The sequence below is a fragment of the Ambystoma mexicanum genome, chromosome 11 (assembly GCF_040938575.1).
Source record: "Ambystoma mexicanum isolate Mex_15411 chromosome 11, UKY_AmexF1_1, whole genome shotgun sequence".
NCBI classification, from domain to species: domain Eukaryota; kingdom Metazoa; phylum Chordata; class Amphibia; order Caudata; family Ambystomatidae; genus Ambystoma; species Ambystoma mexicanum.
The window spans coordinates 1,117,364,172-1,117,380,860 of record NC_090934.1 but is presented as its reverse complement, the minus strand read 5'-3'; the positions used below and the strand labels follow the sequence as shown (position 1 = coordinate 1,117,380,860).

The 16,689-nt window shown below is 49.1% G+C and overlaps 1 protein-coding gene across 5 annotated transcripts in view; it reads left to right on the top strand.

The window, feature by feature from the left end:
- SCAPER (S-phase cyclin A associated protein in the ER) overlaps positions 1-16,689 on the top strand; it is a 4,210,252-nt gene that overhangs the window by 4,176,933 nt on the left and 16,630 nt on the right. For 4 of the 5 annotated variants that reach the window (XM_069624455.1, XM_069624453.1, XM_069624454.1 and 1 more), the window contains one exon: positions 7,534-7,597. In XM_069624455.1, coding sequence (XP_069480556.1) covers positions 7,534-7,597 — 64 coding nt within the window. The remainder of the gene's footprint in view (positions 1-7,533; positions 7,598-16,689) is intronic. The other variant, XM_069624452.1, reaches the window with a different exon arrangement.

Genomic DNA, 16,689 nt, shown 5'->3' with positions numbered 1-16,689 from the left:
GGATATGCATAACTAATGTCACGCATCTCTTGTCACTATACGCTGACGATATGCTTTTGTTCATCACAAACCCTTGTGAAAACCTCCCTGGCCTATTGGCGGCAATAGACACCTGCGCCAAACTATCGTGTATCTCAATTAACAAAGCAAAATCCATTATATACCCCCTAGCAGAATTCAGATTAGTTCCTGTGGATCATCACCCACAGCTGGGTCTCACGTGGGCACCACACACCTTCCGGTATTTGGGGGTAGACATACATCACGATCACGCACATACTCACACTGCCAACACGCTTATGGCCCTAGAAAAAATGATGAAGTCTATGGAGATTTGGAGGACATTGCCATTGGGGATGATAGGGAGAGCAGCTCTGTTAAAAATGACGGTCCTACCCCGGGTGCTATATTACTTTACAAACAAACCAGGGAAATATTTTAAGAAACTAAACACAATAGGGAGAGAATTCCTGTGGGGAGGAGGGCAGAACAGACTAGCTCTACATGCACTACAAAGGGACTACCTGTCTGGGGGAATCAATGTGCCGGCATATGAGAAATACTATCTAGCGGGGCAGCTGCAATTTGTGGTCCGATGGTTGGGGGATGAAGAATCCATAGACTCACTGCTATTCCGGCCCGCACTGCAGAACTGCTATCTATGAGAAATCGTCTGGATGGGAAAATCCTGGTTCAATGGACTGCCTAACCTGCTCAAACTGTGGCTAACGTTATGGAAGAATGCGTGGAGGATGCAGGGGACACGAGACCTGTGCTAGACCTGTGCAGACCAGAAGCTCTGGCTACATCACAGACACACTGGGAAGCTAAAGGAGTGGCACAGGTCGGAGGCCTATGGAAGGAGGGAAAATGGGTGGATTTCACCACCCTCACAGAGGACACTGGAATACATGTTGCACAACAGCATGGTCCAAACTATCAAAAGGAGGTGACCGGATCTCACACAGGAAATGGAACTACAGGAAGACCTAGATAAGTGGTACGACATCTCTGAAGGAGGACACACAACATCAAGGCTGTACAAACAGCTCAGGAAAACTAACAACACCAAGAAGCTACAGGTACGAGATCAATGGGAGTCGGAACTCCAGAAGCCCGTCACGGATCAGGAATGGACAAGGGTCCTAACATATAAAAAAAAAACGGTCTTAAGAAATGCAAGATTCAAGCAGACACAGCTCTATCTTACCCACAGAGCGTACCTCACCCCAAAGACTATCCAAAACGGGAAACAGAGACATTCAAACCTGACAAAGGTGTCCTGCTGAAAATGCAGACATGCTCCACATGTTCTGGGGGTGCCCAGTAATACCATTTTTTGGTGGGACATCAAGGCAAGGGCGGCTACGGGCAGAGTGCAAATGCAACAATGGACACCAGAAAACTACTTGTTAGGACTATTCTCGAGGGGTGGCAAACAAAGGACACACATAGCCAGGATGAAGGACTTGATGTGCATTTTGACGAAGCACCAGATCGCCATGGCGTGGAAGCCCGATACAGGGCCCAGAATCGAAGCATGGTGGGCCGACTTGAATCGTTGGGCATTGGCAGAGACAGTGGTATGGGCCGGCGCAGTACAGAGAGGGTTGAGAGAAAGTACCAACAAGTTGCTGGCTTGGAACACACTCCTACAGGAAAAGCTGGGATCCAGAGAGGATACTGACATTGAGGACCCATAGGAGTTGGAATGCGTGGTTCTGCACCCGACAGATCAAGAGAGAAGCCCTATGAAGGCGTCTTATCACCCACGGGTGCCATCCAAACACTTATGGGGCTTGGCGAATGGACAGGCACCTAGAAGATGAATACCCATGAATAGTCCACAGTGAGAGGGGCAAGCACCATCATTATCCTGATTGGAAGAGACTCCCCACAAGTAGTGCCATTGGTTTGTTATGTTTTGATGTTTGTTGTATTGTTGTTTTATGTTGAATGTTATAAAATACAATAAAGAAATGTAAAAAAAAGACAAGATTTTATATCTCTTTTAATTCAGCAGCTGCTATCCTCGTCCCCCTACAATGCATCGTGATGGGCTTGTAATTTAATTTCTGGAGGGCTCTTTGAAAATTATTGCTCCTAGATGAAACACACAGACTTTCAATCCTAATTTGTTTTGTCAGGGTCTTGAATTATATGTATGTATGTATGGGGAGGAAGGATAACTCTGGGGCAACATGTTTGTCTTGGAAGCAAGACAACGAAGTGCAACACAGATTTGAATCCCGATCCTGAGCCTAGAAACCACTCTCTGGTATTAAGCGTGTTATAAAAGAACAATTATAATTATGTATGAGGTTGATAAATGTAAACCTAGCTGTGGAGGAACAGAGTGCTGTGCATTGTCATCTCACCCAGGGGGTTACAAGGAGAGTGCAGAGGAGCAGTGTTCATGATGCTTGCCTTAAAGGCATCCCAATTATTGATTACACTTGGCTCCTTAAATTGAAAGAACTCCATATTTCCGATTAAAAAAGGCAAATATCCGACTCATTCAAGGCAATAGCTGTGTTGCTCCACCAGCACGAGTTGGTCTCGTTTGGAAGATTTCTATAAAGGAACAAGGATATTACTCCATGGTCCGATAGGTAAATGGAACCAACTTAACTGTTTTGAATGCCCACTATCATACATTTGTGGTATAACAAGTAGCTGTGTGAGAATCGGTTAGAGTACAAATGGAGAAGAAAATGCATAATTATGTTACATATTAAAGTCCCAGAGCACTCTGCAATTGTGGGTATTGGATCTGCACAATGCAGTGTCTGTTGTGAGGGGTCAGAAATGAGAGGCGGACACAAAGATATAGTTTTTTCAGTTTCAGACATGTTTATTAAACAGAAATGGATTGGGTGAATGCCTCTCTATCCCTATACTAAGTAGAGTGTCCCTGCCTAGGAAACTAGAACTAAAGAGAAGTCCGTGTCGAGTCATCCAGCTTATAAACTGTCCTTGTGTCCACAACATTCTAATCTGGCCCTCACACTAGAAATGAACAACTAAGAGTGTAAGGAAATGTTTCTGATTTAGAGTTGGTAAAAAGTCTTCATAATCAAAAGTAAATGAGTAAATCCAACAGAAAAGTATTTTCCAAGGAGAAACCGTTGGATCCAGAGGGGGTGGCACACCGGCATACCGGCGGTCCTCCAAAGGGGCCTGCTGCATCTCCCCTTCCTTCCCACCATGCCAGTATGTGATTCTTGCCTTTGCGAGCTGCGCATGGATGTGCCGGTTCTCTCGACACCTGTTCTGCTCTCTCTTAGAATCCGGATGCCATTTTTATATATCCTGCGCACTTGTGATTTAACCAAACAACTAGTCTGCATGTTCAACTTTGGGTTTCTTTCATTCTGAATCAACTCCTACTCGTACGTCCTGTCCCCTTTCCTCCATCCTTGTGGGTGTCCCACAGCATGGGGACAGTAGGGAACCTTTTGCAGCAAAAAATGTGCTTCCACTTTAGATTTAGTATAGCGCGTGTGGGCGCAGCCTCGGCTGTGGGAATGCCCCACCGAGGACCCGTCCTCCTGCGCCCCACCCCAGTCCCTTTTTCTGCATGGACGGTGTCGGACCTGGCAGCCAGCACTTGCTCCCTGTTTGTTTTGTCAATTCTTGTTTCACTTCCCTTTGGTGCCTCGCCTCCCCTGCCACATGTCGACCGCAGGAGGCTTCACGAGATGTGCCTCATGCAACCGTTCGTTCCCGGCCTCTGATCTCCATGCTCTCTGTCTTGAGTGCTTGGGGCCAAACCACCGCTGGGACTCCTGTTCGGCCTGCAGCGCTCTCGGTCACAGGGCATTGCAGAATCACTTGTCGCAGTGGAGGGAGCTCTTCCACACTTCTCCTCTGCCCTACCTTAAGGACTTAGTCTCCAGGGCCCCTCGTCAAGATAAGGTAGGCCCTCTATTCAGCATGGCTCCACAGCGCAGCAACTCCTTCCCCGGGATTCCCACGGATTGGGTTCCTCGGATTTCGGTTTTGGCAGGCCTGAGGCCTCTAAGGTGCCTGGCTCCCAAGCCGAGGGGCCTGGGGACAGAACTGAGGCTTTCCAGGCTAACAGCTCCCAAGCTGAGGGGCTCAGGGGCCCATCCAGGCTGTCCTTGCAAGGACAATTGGGCTCATTCTCTGCTTCTAGGGGGTAAAGTATTGTCGACTGCCACCTCCAAGAGTCTGTCCTCAGCTAGAACCAGCACGGCTACCGGCACAGGTGCCGAGGGCTCTCAGCCTACCGGAGCTCGCTCTGAGGTCATGAATCAGGGCATTACGACTACCGGCTGTCTGGCTGAGGGCTCAGCGCCTTCCAGTGGGATCTCTGAGGTCACTGCCGCTGCTTCGGGTGCAAAACCTAAGCTGTATCCTGTCGTGTCTGAGGCCTCTCTTTGCTCAGGGCCTCCACACCCTCACACCCAGGGCTTGACACGAGGCTTCAAAATGGCAGAGCGGCACATGGCGGAGCCTGCCTTTCAGGTGGTCATCTTGGTTCCGGCTCAGGCCCCGCCAGTGCTTTCGCCAATTAAATGGGCTTTGCAGGATGATCCCAGCCTCCTTCCCTCCGGAAGCAACAGCGGATCCTACGTTGCAGGTTTCTGGTCCATGCAGGGATACAGCTACCCATCACAGCCGTACGGCCACATGCACAAGGAGCATCATCGTTTTGACCATTAGCGGAGGTTGAGCGCCTTGGAAGGCCGGGCTCCTAGGGATCCGGCGGCTTGAGAGGACCGCTTCTTCGAGCGCTTCCTCCTCCTCATGCATTCCCCTAAGATGAAGGGGCTCCTAAAGGACATTGTGAAGGTCATCCCGCAGGTGGCGCCTCCCCGGCCCTCCTTCTGGGTACTCCTCTCGTTCCTCCTGTGCTACCGGTTCTGGTGCCAGTCCCACCTCTGGCTCTGGCCCTGCAGGTTGTTTTGGCCCCCAATCTCCTCTTGTACCACCAACACCTCCCCTCAACAGCAGTTGGACTGTCTGTGGCTTCAATCCTGGGGGGACTCAGCTGGCATCTGTGTCCCAGACCCGGATTCCCCTTGGTCTGTAAAAAAGTGGGGAGGGGACGATGGCAACGATGACGCCCAGGACGATGAACCCTCGGCATAAGTTAAGGCCTTTCATGACCACCTTCAGGGCCTTGTCGGAGTTCTTGTGCGTCCCTCTTCCTGAGGAAACCCTCCAGGAGTCTGGTGCGCTAGCAGAGGTCTTGGGCAAACACACCACGATCCGGTCTGGCATCCCCCTTCAGATGGTTGTCCTGCAGGTGGTGTGGAAGGTCTGGGAGAAGCCCAAGAAGAACAAGAAGTTGGACAGCAGGTTTAGGCTGATGGACGGGGAGCCAATCCTCCTTGCCTCCCACCCACTGCCCCATTCCTCTGTAGTGGTTGCGGCCTTGTTGCATTCTAAACCATCGTCTTTGCCATCCTCCTCCATGGGAGCCATCTCCAGTTGCCTCTCCAAGGAGAACAAAGTCCTTGGGAAAGCACTGTTACTCCATCTCAGGACTGCATCTGCGGCAAGCCAACGCGGATGTCATCTTTGCCCCGGCTAACCAGAAGCTGTGGCGTGAGATCAGGGAATTTCAGCCCGACCTCCCTTCGAACAAGCAAGCCTCCTTCAGAGATGGTCTGGAAGATGCCCGGGCCATTCTTCAGGACCTCATAGAGTCTTCAGTCTCCCACATTGACACAGCCAGCAGAGGGCTGTGCCCTGGGATAGAGATGAGAAGGAGGATGTGGATGCACAACACAAAGTTTTCGTCTGGCGTACAGGAGCAGATCCTGAATCTGCCCTTTGAACACGTGGACTTTTTTTATCCGTCAACCGATGACAAACTGCCAAAGAAGAAAACCTCCAATCAAACCACCTTGGACTTCCTGACAAAATCAAATCATAAGTCCTTCCCTCAATCGCATGGTAGGTCTGAGTTCAAACCCTGCACGTCCTACAGCTTCAAGGGCTTCTAAAACCATGGTACACGGAGGCCCGACAGGTCGCCCAGCGACAACAGGAGGAAGCAGCAGAGGATGTCGCATGGGCTTTTCCGCTCCCCCTCCTCTGTCCCTGCCTCTGACTCCAAGAAGCAGTGACATCAAGTTCGGGGAACACAGCTCACCTGTGGGGGGCCGTTTGGCTCTGTTACAGGACACCTGGAAGCATCTCTTCAGCAACCCGTGGATCCTCTCTGTAGTCTCCACGGGCTTCAGTCTTCCTCTTCCTATGCCTCTTCCATCCTCTCCTCCTCGTCGTCAGATTTGGTCCCCGGCTCTTTTACGGGAGGTCCTTTTGCTCTTGGAGGTACAGGCTATAGAATCAGTTCCTCTTGTAGACAGGGGCTTTGGTTACCATTCCAGGATTTTTGTGGTACCCAAGAACAACCAGGCTGGGCTGAGGGTAGTCCTCAACCTGTCATGTCTAAATCTGTCCTTGCCACTGGAAAACTTGAAGATGATTACTCTTGCACACATAGCCGAGTTTCTGTGTGCAGGGGACTGGATGTGTTCCCTGGACCTCAAGGATGCGTACCTGCATGTTCCCATAGATCAACCGTGACAGAAGTTTCTGCGGTTCACGATTATGTCGTACCACTTTCAGTACAGGGTGCTGCCCTTCTGCCTGAACTCGGCCCCTCGTGTCTTCACGAAATTGGTGAACGCAGTGGCGGGCCTTCTCCGCTTGGAGGGCCATCATTTATACCCTTAATTGGATGCCTGGCGGGTGCAGCCGGGTCACCCGAAGGGGTGGTACACTCCTGTCAGAGACTGGCAGATATCCTTCATCTGCTGGGGGCTTCCCTCAACCGTAGTTAAGCCCATCTCAGGAACTGGTCTTCCTTGGGTGTGTTGGAACACTACCTCCAGCGTAATCTCCATCCACTGCAGCACCACTGGCGCCACTGAGGCCCCTCATAAGTATGCCCCGCTCCTTACGAGTGCATTCATATCAAAGAAGGACATCTTTGCACCGCAGTAATATCCACCTTAGACCTCACTAACAAGTATTGGTGGGTTCCCATAGCTCCTGAGAATAAAGAGAAAGCAGCCTTTTCTACACAACGGTTATTCAAGTTTACCATCTTACTTTTTGGGCTATATGGCACCCGTGCCTCCTCTCCGTGGTTAATGAACTCTGATGACCTTGTTATTCATAGCCATACACAGGAAGAACATATGCTCCATCTCTAACTGATGGGGTACACCTTGGGGAATGCTGACTTAAAGCCAATGCTGCAAAATGTTACATTGCACTATTCACTGTAAAGTACTTAGGATTTTGCATGACAAATAGTCTGGTACAGCCACTAGCAGCAAAAGTAGCAGCCTTTCGAAATGTTCCTTTGAGCAACCACCAAGAATGAGCTACAGGCCTTTTGGGCCTCATCATATCATTTAACCCTATTGTTGACTGTTGTGTGTTATATACTACAAATTGTCCCTAATTGATTTATTGTTGTGCTTATATTAATTATTTTCCTGCATACCATATGAAACATTTTCTTTGCTTACCTTTTTTTCTCTCCAGGATTTTGCCTTGAAGTCAGTACAAGCTGATAACAAGTCTTCTCAACAGCGAGGTGTTAAACTAAGTATAGTTTTTATTTTCATATATCCAACTGTATGAAAGAATGTTGCATTGATTGAAATATTGTACAAGGGAAAGTATAATAACTGCATAATTTATTACGGATTGCAGTATTATTGAAACAAAGTGTCAGTGCTACTAGACAGCATCTATTATTGTTATCAATAGATATATCATTTTACATTACCAGTTTTCATTATGCAAAGTTATCAAACTAAAGTATGCACTCATTCTAATGAACCTAGTAAAATTACTGGAAAAAGCACTTGTGATAACATGTTTGTTCAGTCTCACTCTTTCGAATGATTCTGAACCAGCTCCACACGTCAGAGAAGGATTAGGGAATCAATAGCTTGGGAACTAGAATTTTCATGTGTTTCTGAGCATTTCTCCATGCTCATAGATTGAGTTTTAGGTGATCTAAACATTCACTGTTGACTGCATTGCCAAAAAGTACAGCCATCATTGCACGTGGATTACAGTATATTGCTCCTGCTATGTCCTGGCACATGCAAAAAACGAACACAACCTTTTTCAATAATGCCATTGCTCAGGAATCAGAGTGGCGATCTGATACTGGCATCATGATTTCCTACCCAATGCAGAAATAATATCTAGGACCTCCAGTACTCTGTTCCCGCCAGTGCAGTGACCCCCTCTTACCACCAGCAATAAAGTGGGCTGGTATGACGTACATAATCATGTTTAGCATTGATTTTCTCCACATCTGCACCATTCCGAATTAGACTGTAAACAGATTACTGACAGTTTAGATTATAGTCATATGGCACATCAAGGTTGTCATGTTGACACTCTAGTACCGCAGTACTTGGGAGGTGGGAGGCAGGGTGAGAAGTGACGCGGGAGGGCGGTGTCCAGCAGTGAGAAGTAGATGAGGAATAAAAAAGACGTACTGTTGAGCTGCTCCGCGTCCGCCTCTCCTTTATGCGCAGCGAGGTGCGAGCGTGAGAGGCCCCGATCCCAACCATCACATTGGCGACGATGGTGTTGTACTAGCAGTGCGTGGACCCTTGCTGGAGCACGGAGCGGAGCGGGTGTCAGGAGACACGACCGCTTACACACCCGCACCCAGGGAACTGCGACGTTCCGGAGACCCGGGCTGCACATGGTAAATGGTGCCCCGCCCACATCAGAACGCTCGAGGTGAGCGATTGTGATTTCCGGGCCGCAACGGTGACAAGCAGTACGGCGATGAGTGGGGGAAAGGGAGGACCAGATAATGGTGCTCGTGCTGTGAGGCAGCCATTACTGCTGCAGCCTTCCACTTTGGAGGCACACACAGACACGGTGCTCGTGCCTGTCAGGCGGCCGTGGGGACCATCAGAGATTTCGGAGGCCAACCATCCAGTGGAGGTCCACATCATAGCATAGGGGGATGTCTGCCCACGATGCAGGCCAGGGTGCACAGGGCCAAGGCCCAGTTGCTCAACAGGAGCAAGTCCGACACAGACTGCCAGACTCCCGGCAGCTCAGATGACAGGTGCTTTTGATGTTACAGATACCAGCAACATGGGGCCAAGGTGGGCCAGATGGATAAGGGACTTTGAATTGTACATGGGGGCCACAGGGCCCATTGATGAGGACTGACAAAAATGTCTTGTCAAACGGGCAGTAGGGCTGGCCACACATGACATTATAGATGAGATGCCTGCAACAACCATTGACTCCATACAAGATTTAAAAGCAGCTCTGTCTGCGTACTTCACCCCGCACACTAATGTGGACTATGAGTGCCACTTGTTCCAAAACACCAAACAAGCAAAGGGTGACACGATGGACGCCTACGTCATGAGACTAGAATCAAAATGAAGCATTGCGACTTTGCAAACTACTCTAACAGAGGTGCTACAGTCTCAAATCATTTGCGGGATGTGAGTCTCAGACGTTCCGGCAGAAATTGCTTCAGAACGCCTGCACTTTAGACAAAATACTGACGCTTGCGAGGCCGGAAAGGGCCATAGACACGCAAGTTAAAAGTTTTAACAGCAGAGCGCAGGTGGACACAGTGCATCGGCTACAACAGGAAAGGAGACAAGAAGAGCCACTTTTTTTTAAATGTGGCTTTGAATACCCACATGAAGGGACCTGCCCCGCTATTGGCCAGCGATGCGCCACGTGTGGCGAAGAGGGACATTTCAAGGCGGTGTGCTGATTAAACAGAGAAAAAGGGAGAGAGAGAGGCAGAGAAGCATTCCCCAGATATAAACTCAGACCTCTTCCCTCGACGTCCCAACCATCGGCGACAACGTTCCATCCCTCACCAAGACAGATTGACCCTGAACCAAAAGATCGGGAATCCGGTGTTGAGGGACACAGTAGAGAGAGAAGAGAAAGGAGAAGGTATGTCACTCGTGTGAAACCAGAGCGGAGATCCAGACAACACATGCGATACCTGGTAGAGTAGTCCCATCAGAATCTGAAGTCAGCTCATCTGGGAGCGAACAACGAAAGAAGGCATATGTATACGCATTGGGCAACTCGGTGGCCACTGAACACAGTCCAACACTGATAATAACATTGAACGAAAGGCCCACCGAATTTATCTTAGAAACTGGGGCAACAGTGAATGTAGTCAGTGAGAAGGTGTTCAAAGAACTGCCACAAAGCCCAAAGCTAAACCCGGCAACTGTAGATATATATGCATACGTAGCCACAATACCCCTCAAGTGCAAAGGACAATTCGAGGGTTTATGCTGTTAGAAGGGGCAAGAAAAGAAAGTGCTGGTACATATGCTGGAGACGGGGAGCGAAAACAGCTGCATACTCAGCTTTAAGACGGCCATTGAAATGGGTCTAATGCATGTACTCTACAAGATGATGGTACAGAAGTACATAGACCCCGTACTCATGATAAAAGATCTGTATCCCACACTATTCAGAGGCATCGTAAAACTGCGTAACAGTCAAATAAAACTACACATTGATGAAACGGTGCGCCCCGTGGCCGAGCACTACAGGGGCATACCAGTGAATATCCAGAGGAAAGTGGAGGATAAGCTCTTAGGACAAGACATCATAGACCCGGCCACGGGACCCGCCACATGGGTCTCACCCATTTTTCCAGTGCCGAAGAAAGGCTCTGATGCGATTAGACTGTGTGTGGACATGAGACGGCCGAACCAAGCAATCGGAAGGGAACGACACATGGCCCCACGTATCACTGATATGATACATTTACTAAACGGGGCCAGGGTTTTCTCAAAACAAGACTTAGAGAAGGGCTACCACCAGTTGGTATTAAGTCCAGAGAGTCGGAAACATCACGACTTTCGTCACATACCTGGTACTGTACAGGTATAAGAGATTGAGCTTCAGCGGCCGAGATATTCAGACAGAAGTGCACAACATAATTAAGCACATCCCAAACTGTATAAACTACAGCAACGACATCTTGGTGTTCGTGACGGACGTGGGAAAACATGACGAGACCCTAGCTAAAGTGTGCATGGCTCTGGAGGCTGCCCAACTTACCCTCAACCAGGAAAATGTGAGTTTAGGAAAGGCACGCTGCATTTCTTTGACCATGTGTTCTCTGGAAATTGTCACCTCTTCCGGACAAAGTTGCAGCGCTCAATGAGACCCCTCAGAGCACTGACCAAACAAAATGCAGTATTCAGCTGGTGGGATGAGTGCCAACGCGCCTTCTAGATCATTCGAGAAAGAGTGGCACGAGCTGAAAATATGTCCTTCTATGACTCGAATTGTAAAACAGAGTTAACAGTGGATGCAAGTCCGGAAGGGACTGGGCGCCATCCTGGCACAAATTGACTTCAAAGAGCCGACGCAAACCCATATTGTTGCAAACGCCAGCAGGAGCTTCTGAGTCACCGAGCAGGCCTACTCTCAGGCAGAAAAGGAAAGCCTGGCAGTGGTGTGGGCCTGTGAGCATTTACACCTGTTTCTCTATGGTAAGCCATTCCGAGTAGTGACTGATCATCAAGCACGCTTGTTCCTTTATGGCAACCCATAAGTAGAAATGCCACCCGCATTGCGAGATGGGGGCTCCGGCTGCAGGACTACGCATCAAATTCGTACACAGACCAGGAAAGGAGGAAAACCCCACTGATTTCTTGTCCCGCCATCCCAGAACAGAGTGTACTCCTGAACCATCGGTGGCCGACCGATATCTACGATACCTGATCCAACAAGCCGTGCCCGAGGCCATTGAAGCAACCTGCTTGGGCCAGGAAGTGGAAGGAGATCAGGCCTACCAGAATATGTGTGAGGGGCCCAAATCTGGTCAATGGAGGAGGGCCAAGGAACGGGGTCGCCTCGCATTGGAAGAGGTATGACAGGAGGTGGACAGACTGTTGCAGGTAAAAGAAGAGATAGCGCTCTCCGAGAACAGCCTCATGCTAAAGGGTCACAAGGTAGTGATCCTAACATATGTAAAGAGGAAGGTGATAGAGTTGGCTCACGAGGGACATCACAGAGTGGTGTCCACGAAGCGCATGCTGCGGCAGAAAGTGTGGTTTCCTCAGCTAAACGCAATGGTGGAGGAGCTCCTGAAACAGTGCACCACTTACTGCCTTCTCACGCCAAATCGGCATCCTGAGCCTTTGAGCATGTCTGAACTGTCGGGGGCATATGGGAAGCAGTGGCAGCTGACTTCTTCGGTCTTATTGAAAGGGGAAAATACATATTGGCCGTCATGGATGAATGCTCAAGATATCCGAAAGCTCAAATCATCGACTGCGGCCCACCACGTCATTCCAGTGTTGGATCGCATCTTCACAGCTTACGGTGTTCATCGGAAAGTGAACAGACAATGGGCCTCCGTTCAACGGACATAGCTTCACAAAGTTTAGCGAGTATATGGGGTTCCATCATCAAAAGGTCACCCCATTATGGCCTCAGGCCAATGGCATGATTGAACGGTTCATGGGCAATCTGTAGAGGCCACTACCGGTGGCCGGCTCACGGAGCAACCCTATGAGCAAGTACTCTGCCAGCTGTTGAGGGATTACCGAAGCACGCCATACAGCACCACTGGGAAAACCCCAGCAGAGGTCATGTTTGGGAGAGACATCGAACTCGACTGCCCCAGGCCTGTCCCCAGGAGGACTGATCATCATTGGACACTGCGATGAGGGAACCAGATCAGGCGGCGAAAGAGCACATAAAGGAGTATGCTGATGGTCGCCAGAAGGTCTGAGACCCCCAACTTGAAGTAGGGGACGTAGTCGCTGTAAGGCAACCACAGACTCACAAGCATACAGCGGCTTTTCAAGAGGAACCGCTGATCATACTGGAAAAGAAAGGCTCCATAATCACAGCTCAAGGAGACAATGGACTGACTACGCAAAACTCCTCACATTTCAACAAAGTTCCCCTTTCAGGTTCACAGCAACTAAGTGGAAGAGTGGAGATACCCCTTGACTATGCATCTGATGATCCTTACCACAGAGACGAAGAGGACTCACAAGCGTCGGATCGAGAGGAGCACAGTGAGAGATCCGGGGCTAGTGGATCGGCTGAACATTTCAGCTCTCAACAACCTCAGAGAGCCAGGAATTAGCCTTGCCGCCTCATCGAGGAGATGGCTTAGCGAACAGTGTTCCTGTTTCCTTATTACCCTTGTTGGGTGACTGTTTAATTTGGGGGGGGGGGGTGTTATGTCGACACTCTAGTTCCGAAGTACTTGGGAGGCGGGAGGCAGGGAGGGAAGTGATGCGGGAGGGCGGCATCCAGCAGTGGGAAGTAGATGAGGAATAAAAAAGACGTTCTATTGAGCTGCTCCATGTCTGCCTCTCCTTTATGCGCAGCTAGGTGCACATGTGACAGGCCCCGATCCCGGCCTGATATACCCAGATAGCACATAATTGCTAATTTACAATATGCTCACTTTGCCCATAATGTTTAGCTTTTGTTATGCTACATTAGGCCAATGCTTCAGGTAGAAAAGCTACAGCCTTTGATGATACCGCTTTAAAGACTCTGGGCCTCATTACGAGTTTGCCGGTCCAGCTACAACGGTACCGGTAAGCTTAGCGGTATCGTTGTATCCGGACCGGCAAACTCTGTGTTGTGCTTGTAGGTGCCTTTCATTCCACCAGGTCTGACCTGGCGGAATGAAAGGCACCCGCGAGCACAGCATTTCGGATGCACAGGCACCGTTCATAATGGTGCCTGTGCATCCAGCTTCCCCATTTCCATTGAGCCCTAAGGGGCTCAAATGGGAATGGGGAAGAATTATTTCCAGCGCCCAGGAATGGGCGAATAGCTGGTCTGGCAAGGCCGTAATGACCCGGTAATTGCCCATTTCTGAGCGCCGTAAAAAATGCAACTCCGGCGGCATGTCGCCAGGGTTGTAATGAGGTCCTCTGTCCCCCAGGTTGCCTCTGCGATTGGTTTGCAGGCTGGTTGGGCTAGACTTGACAGCCAGGCCAAACACACTGTAGTCAGTCTGCAAAGCAATAGCAGACAGGTCTGTGTGGGGTCTCTGACAGACTTCCCTCTGGTCACTTTTTGGCACGCATACAGCACAAGTCTTTCCACTGGGGCAATGGCCTGGTTTTGCTCTAGCCTTGGTGCTGGAGGAGTGACTGGATTTGCCTTGGTCATAACAGCATTTTGTTCTTTATTTATTTAGCACTGGGGGATGGGGGAAGCCTACTGACCACCTACGTAGCAATGGCACTAATAGCAGCAAAAACCTGGTCATGGTGCAACCCTTAATGTCCACTGGGCCTCATTACGAGTCCGGCGGTAACTGAGCTGGAAAAACCGGCAGGTTACCGCCGGACTCATATTACCATTCCGCCTCTGTGATTTCCGGAATCACCAGGGCATTACAACCCCGGTGACCCAGTAATTCCGGAGGCGGGATTCGGTAAATCCCCATTCCCATGGAGTCCATGCTGTAATGGTGCCAGTGTTTCCACGTCTGCCTACATGCGGGTGGTGTTAACCCTGCCAGGTCAGACCTGGCGGGAGTGTCACCTCCCGCCTGCAGAACTCGAGATCAGCCGGTCCGGAAAGAACAGTGGTGGCGGATTTACCACCACCGTTCTTTCGGGACCGGCTGACTCGTAATGAGGCCCAGTTTCTGTATCTGCACTAGTGCTGAGACAGCGCAAATTGGAACATTGCTTGTACCTTTGCATTAGCCGCTCCAGGAAAATTCCAGTAAACTCCCACAATTGTTCACTAGAGTCCTGTTTGGCAATCGCAACAGCTTCCATTTTCACAGCCCCATTGTTTTTCATTTTAACAATACCAGCCTACTCCAGCTCGAAATTAAGATTCGATGAGCAGGAGCTAAAACCAGCCCCTGCATGTCATGCATCAGCCAGTAGGGAGGAGCTATATCTGGGGAAATGGGAGCAACTACTTAGCGCACTAAAAATCTAACTACCCCATGAGATGCACACTTGCCTTTTGCCCATTATATTTGATCCATTACATTTAAATGTGCCTAAATATGTCCTACTTCTTCTTTAGATACTGTGATGAATCCTTGGATGTCATCCCTTCTCGCCTAGGGGGGAGCCCCTTCCCATGAGGCCAAGGAGGTGATGCTGCTACCCAGTAGTTCGACTGGGGATGGTACACAGTGGGTGGATCTCATGGGGGAGGGATTGCCCCTTATGGGACTAGGAATGACTGTTTGGGAAGAATGTGGTGTGCCCAAAACACATCCCCACCTTCCTCCTCCCTGCACCCTATGCAGGCTTCCATAATCTCACATACTTCTATGTACTGTGTTGGGTGTCTTGACCCACGTGCAAGCTATCATGCTACAACAATTGGTGCTGTGGGCTTAGAAAGTTCAAGATGGCGGAAAACCCACATGTGCGCCGAAATCCAGGAAAGTTGCGCAGTTTGTGCGCACACCAAAATGGTTGCCTCACTTGCCACCCACCAGTGCGAGAATGATAGGCCGGGTTGCCATGAGGGAAATGGGTTGCCAAAGGAAAAACAGTAGCGCCGGTTAGCTTCAAAGCGCTTTAAAACCACCCTGTGTTTCTCTGAAGGCAGGCTCAAAATGTCTATTTTAAACATTGCAACACATCTAAAAACTCACTGGACACCAGCAGACATTTGGTAGAATGGAGTGTTGTGTGCCTACAAAATCTGGGAAATGAAGAGCCCAAAACAATGCTTATAACAAAACTGCTATGGAGTCAGCAGTTTAAATTGCACTGGATTTAAAGACACTAAAATCGAAAATGTTTAGATTAAATGAGTGACCTATGTTTGGTGTCACATGCCTTTGTAACTGTTGAAATGTCATAGTTTTGCACTTAGAATCAGCATTCTAGCTGCATGTGTAAAATTGCAAGTTAATTTAAAAAGCAACAAAAAAACATGACAGTTAGCTGAAAGTCTGGCTTAAGGAACTTGATTTTGCTTGACAGCTACCCCCATCAGGAGTGAAACTTGAGTCACAACTGTGTTCCCAGGCCTATCTGCCTTTTGCTGGCCACACTAAGGATATACCATCTCTCTGATAATTGAATTAAGGGGAGCCCCCTACAGAATACAGGAGCTCTGAACAATGTAACCCCCTTCACCCAGGCAGATGGTTTATGGCAGGAGTCGTAAATGGTCGTAAAAAGTGGCTTCCTCCTGAAGGAAAGGGGAGGAGCACTGCCTGTGAGAGCAAGCTGGCTTGGCAGAACTGGAAAAACCAGAAATTCAACCTTGTGCTGAGGGTAAACCACACCCCTTTGGAGCCAGAACATAACTTTAAAAAGATGGATCATTCATAGAGCGGACATGTGAAAATTTTATAAATGATACCATTATTCTTGTGATTTTTCTGCCCACAGTTTAAGAGGTTTTTAGAACCGGTGGTATGTTCAGGGGGGTTTTAGCGGAAAAGTGGATATTACTCTAAATGTATGCATGTTAAAAATCTGAAACTTCATCAATTAATGTCCCTACTCCCTGCGCACATGTATGTAAAGTGGGGTCAATGTCAGAAATGGCAAAATCAGTTAAAAAGTGAAATATGTGCCATTTCTGAATGCAAGCTCCTAGAAACAGCAGATTTGGGACAGAGTATACCTCATGTGATATGTGACATGGGTATGTAATTTCAAACAACTGTGTAACTGTGAAATATGTGTT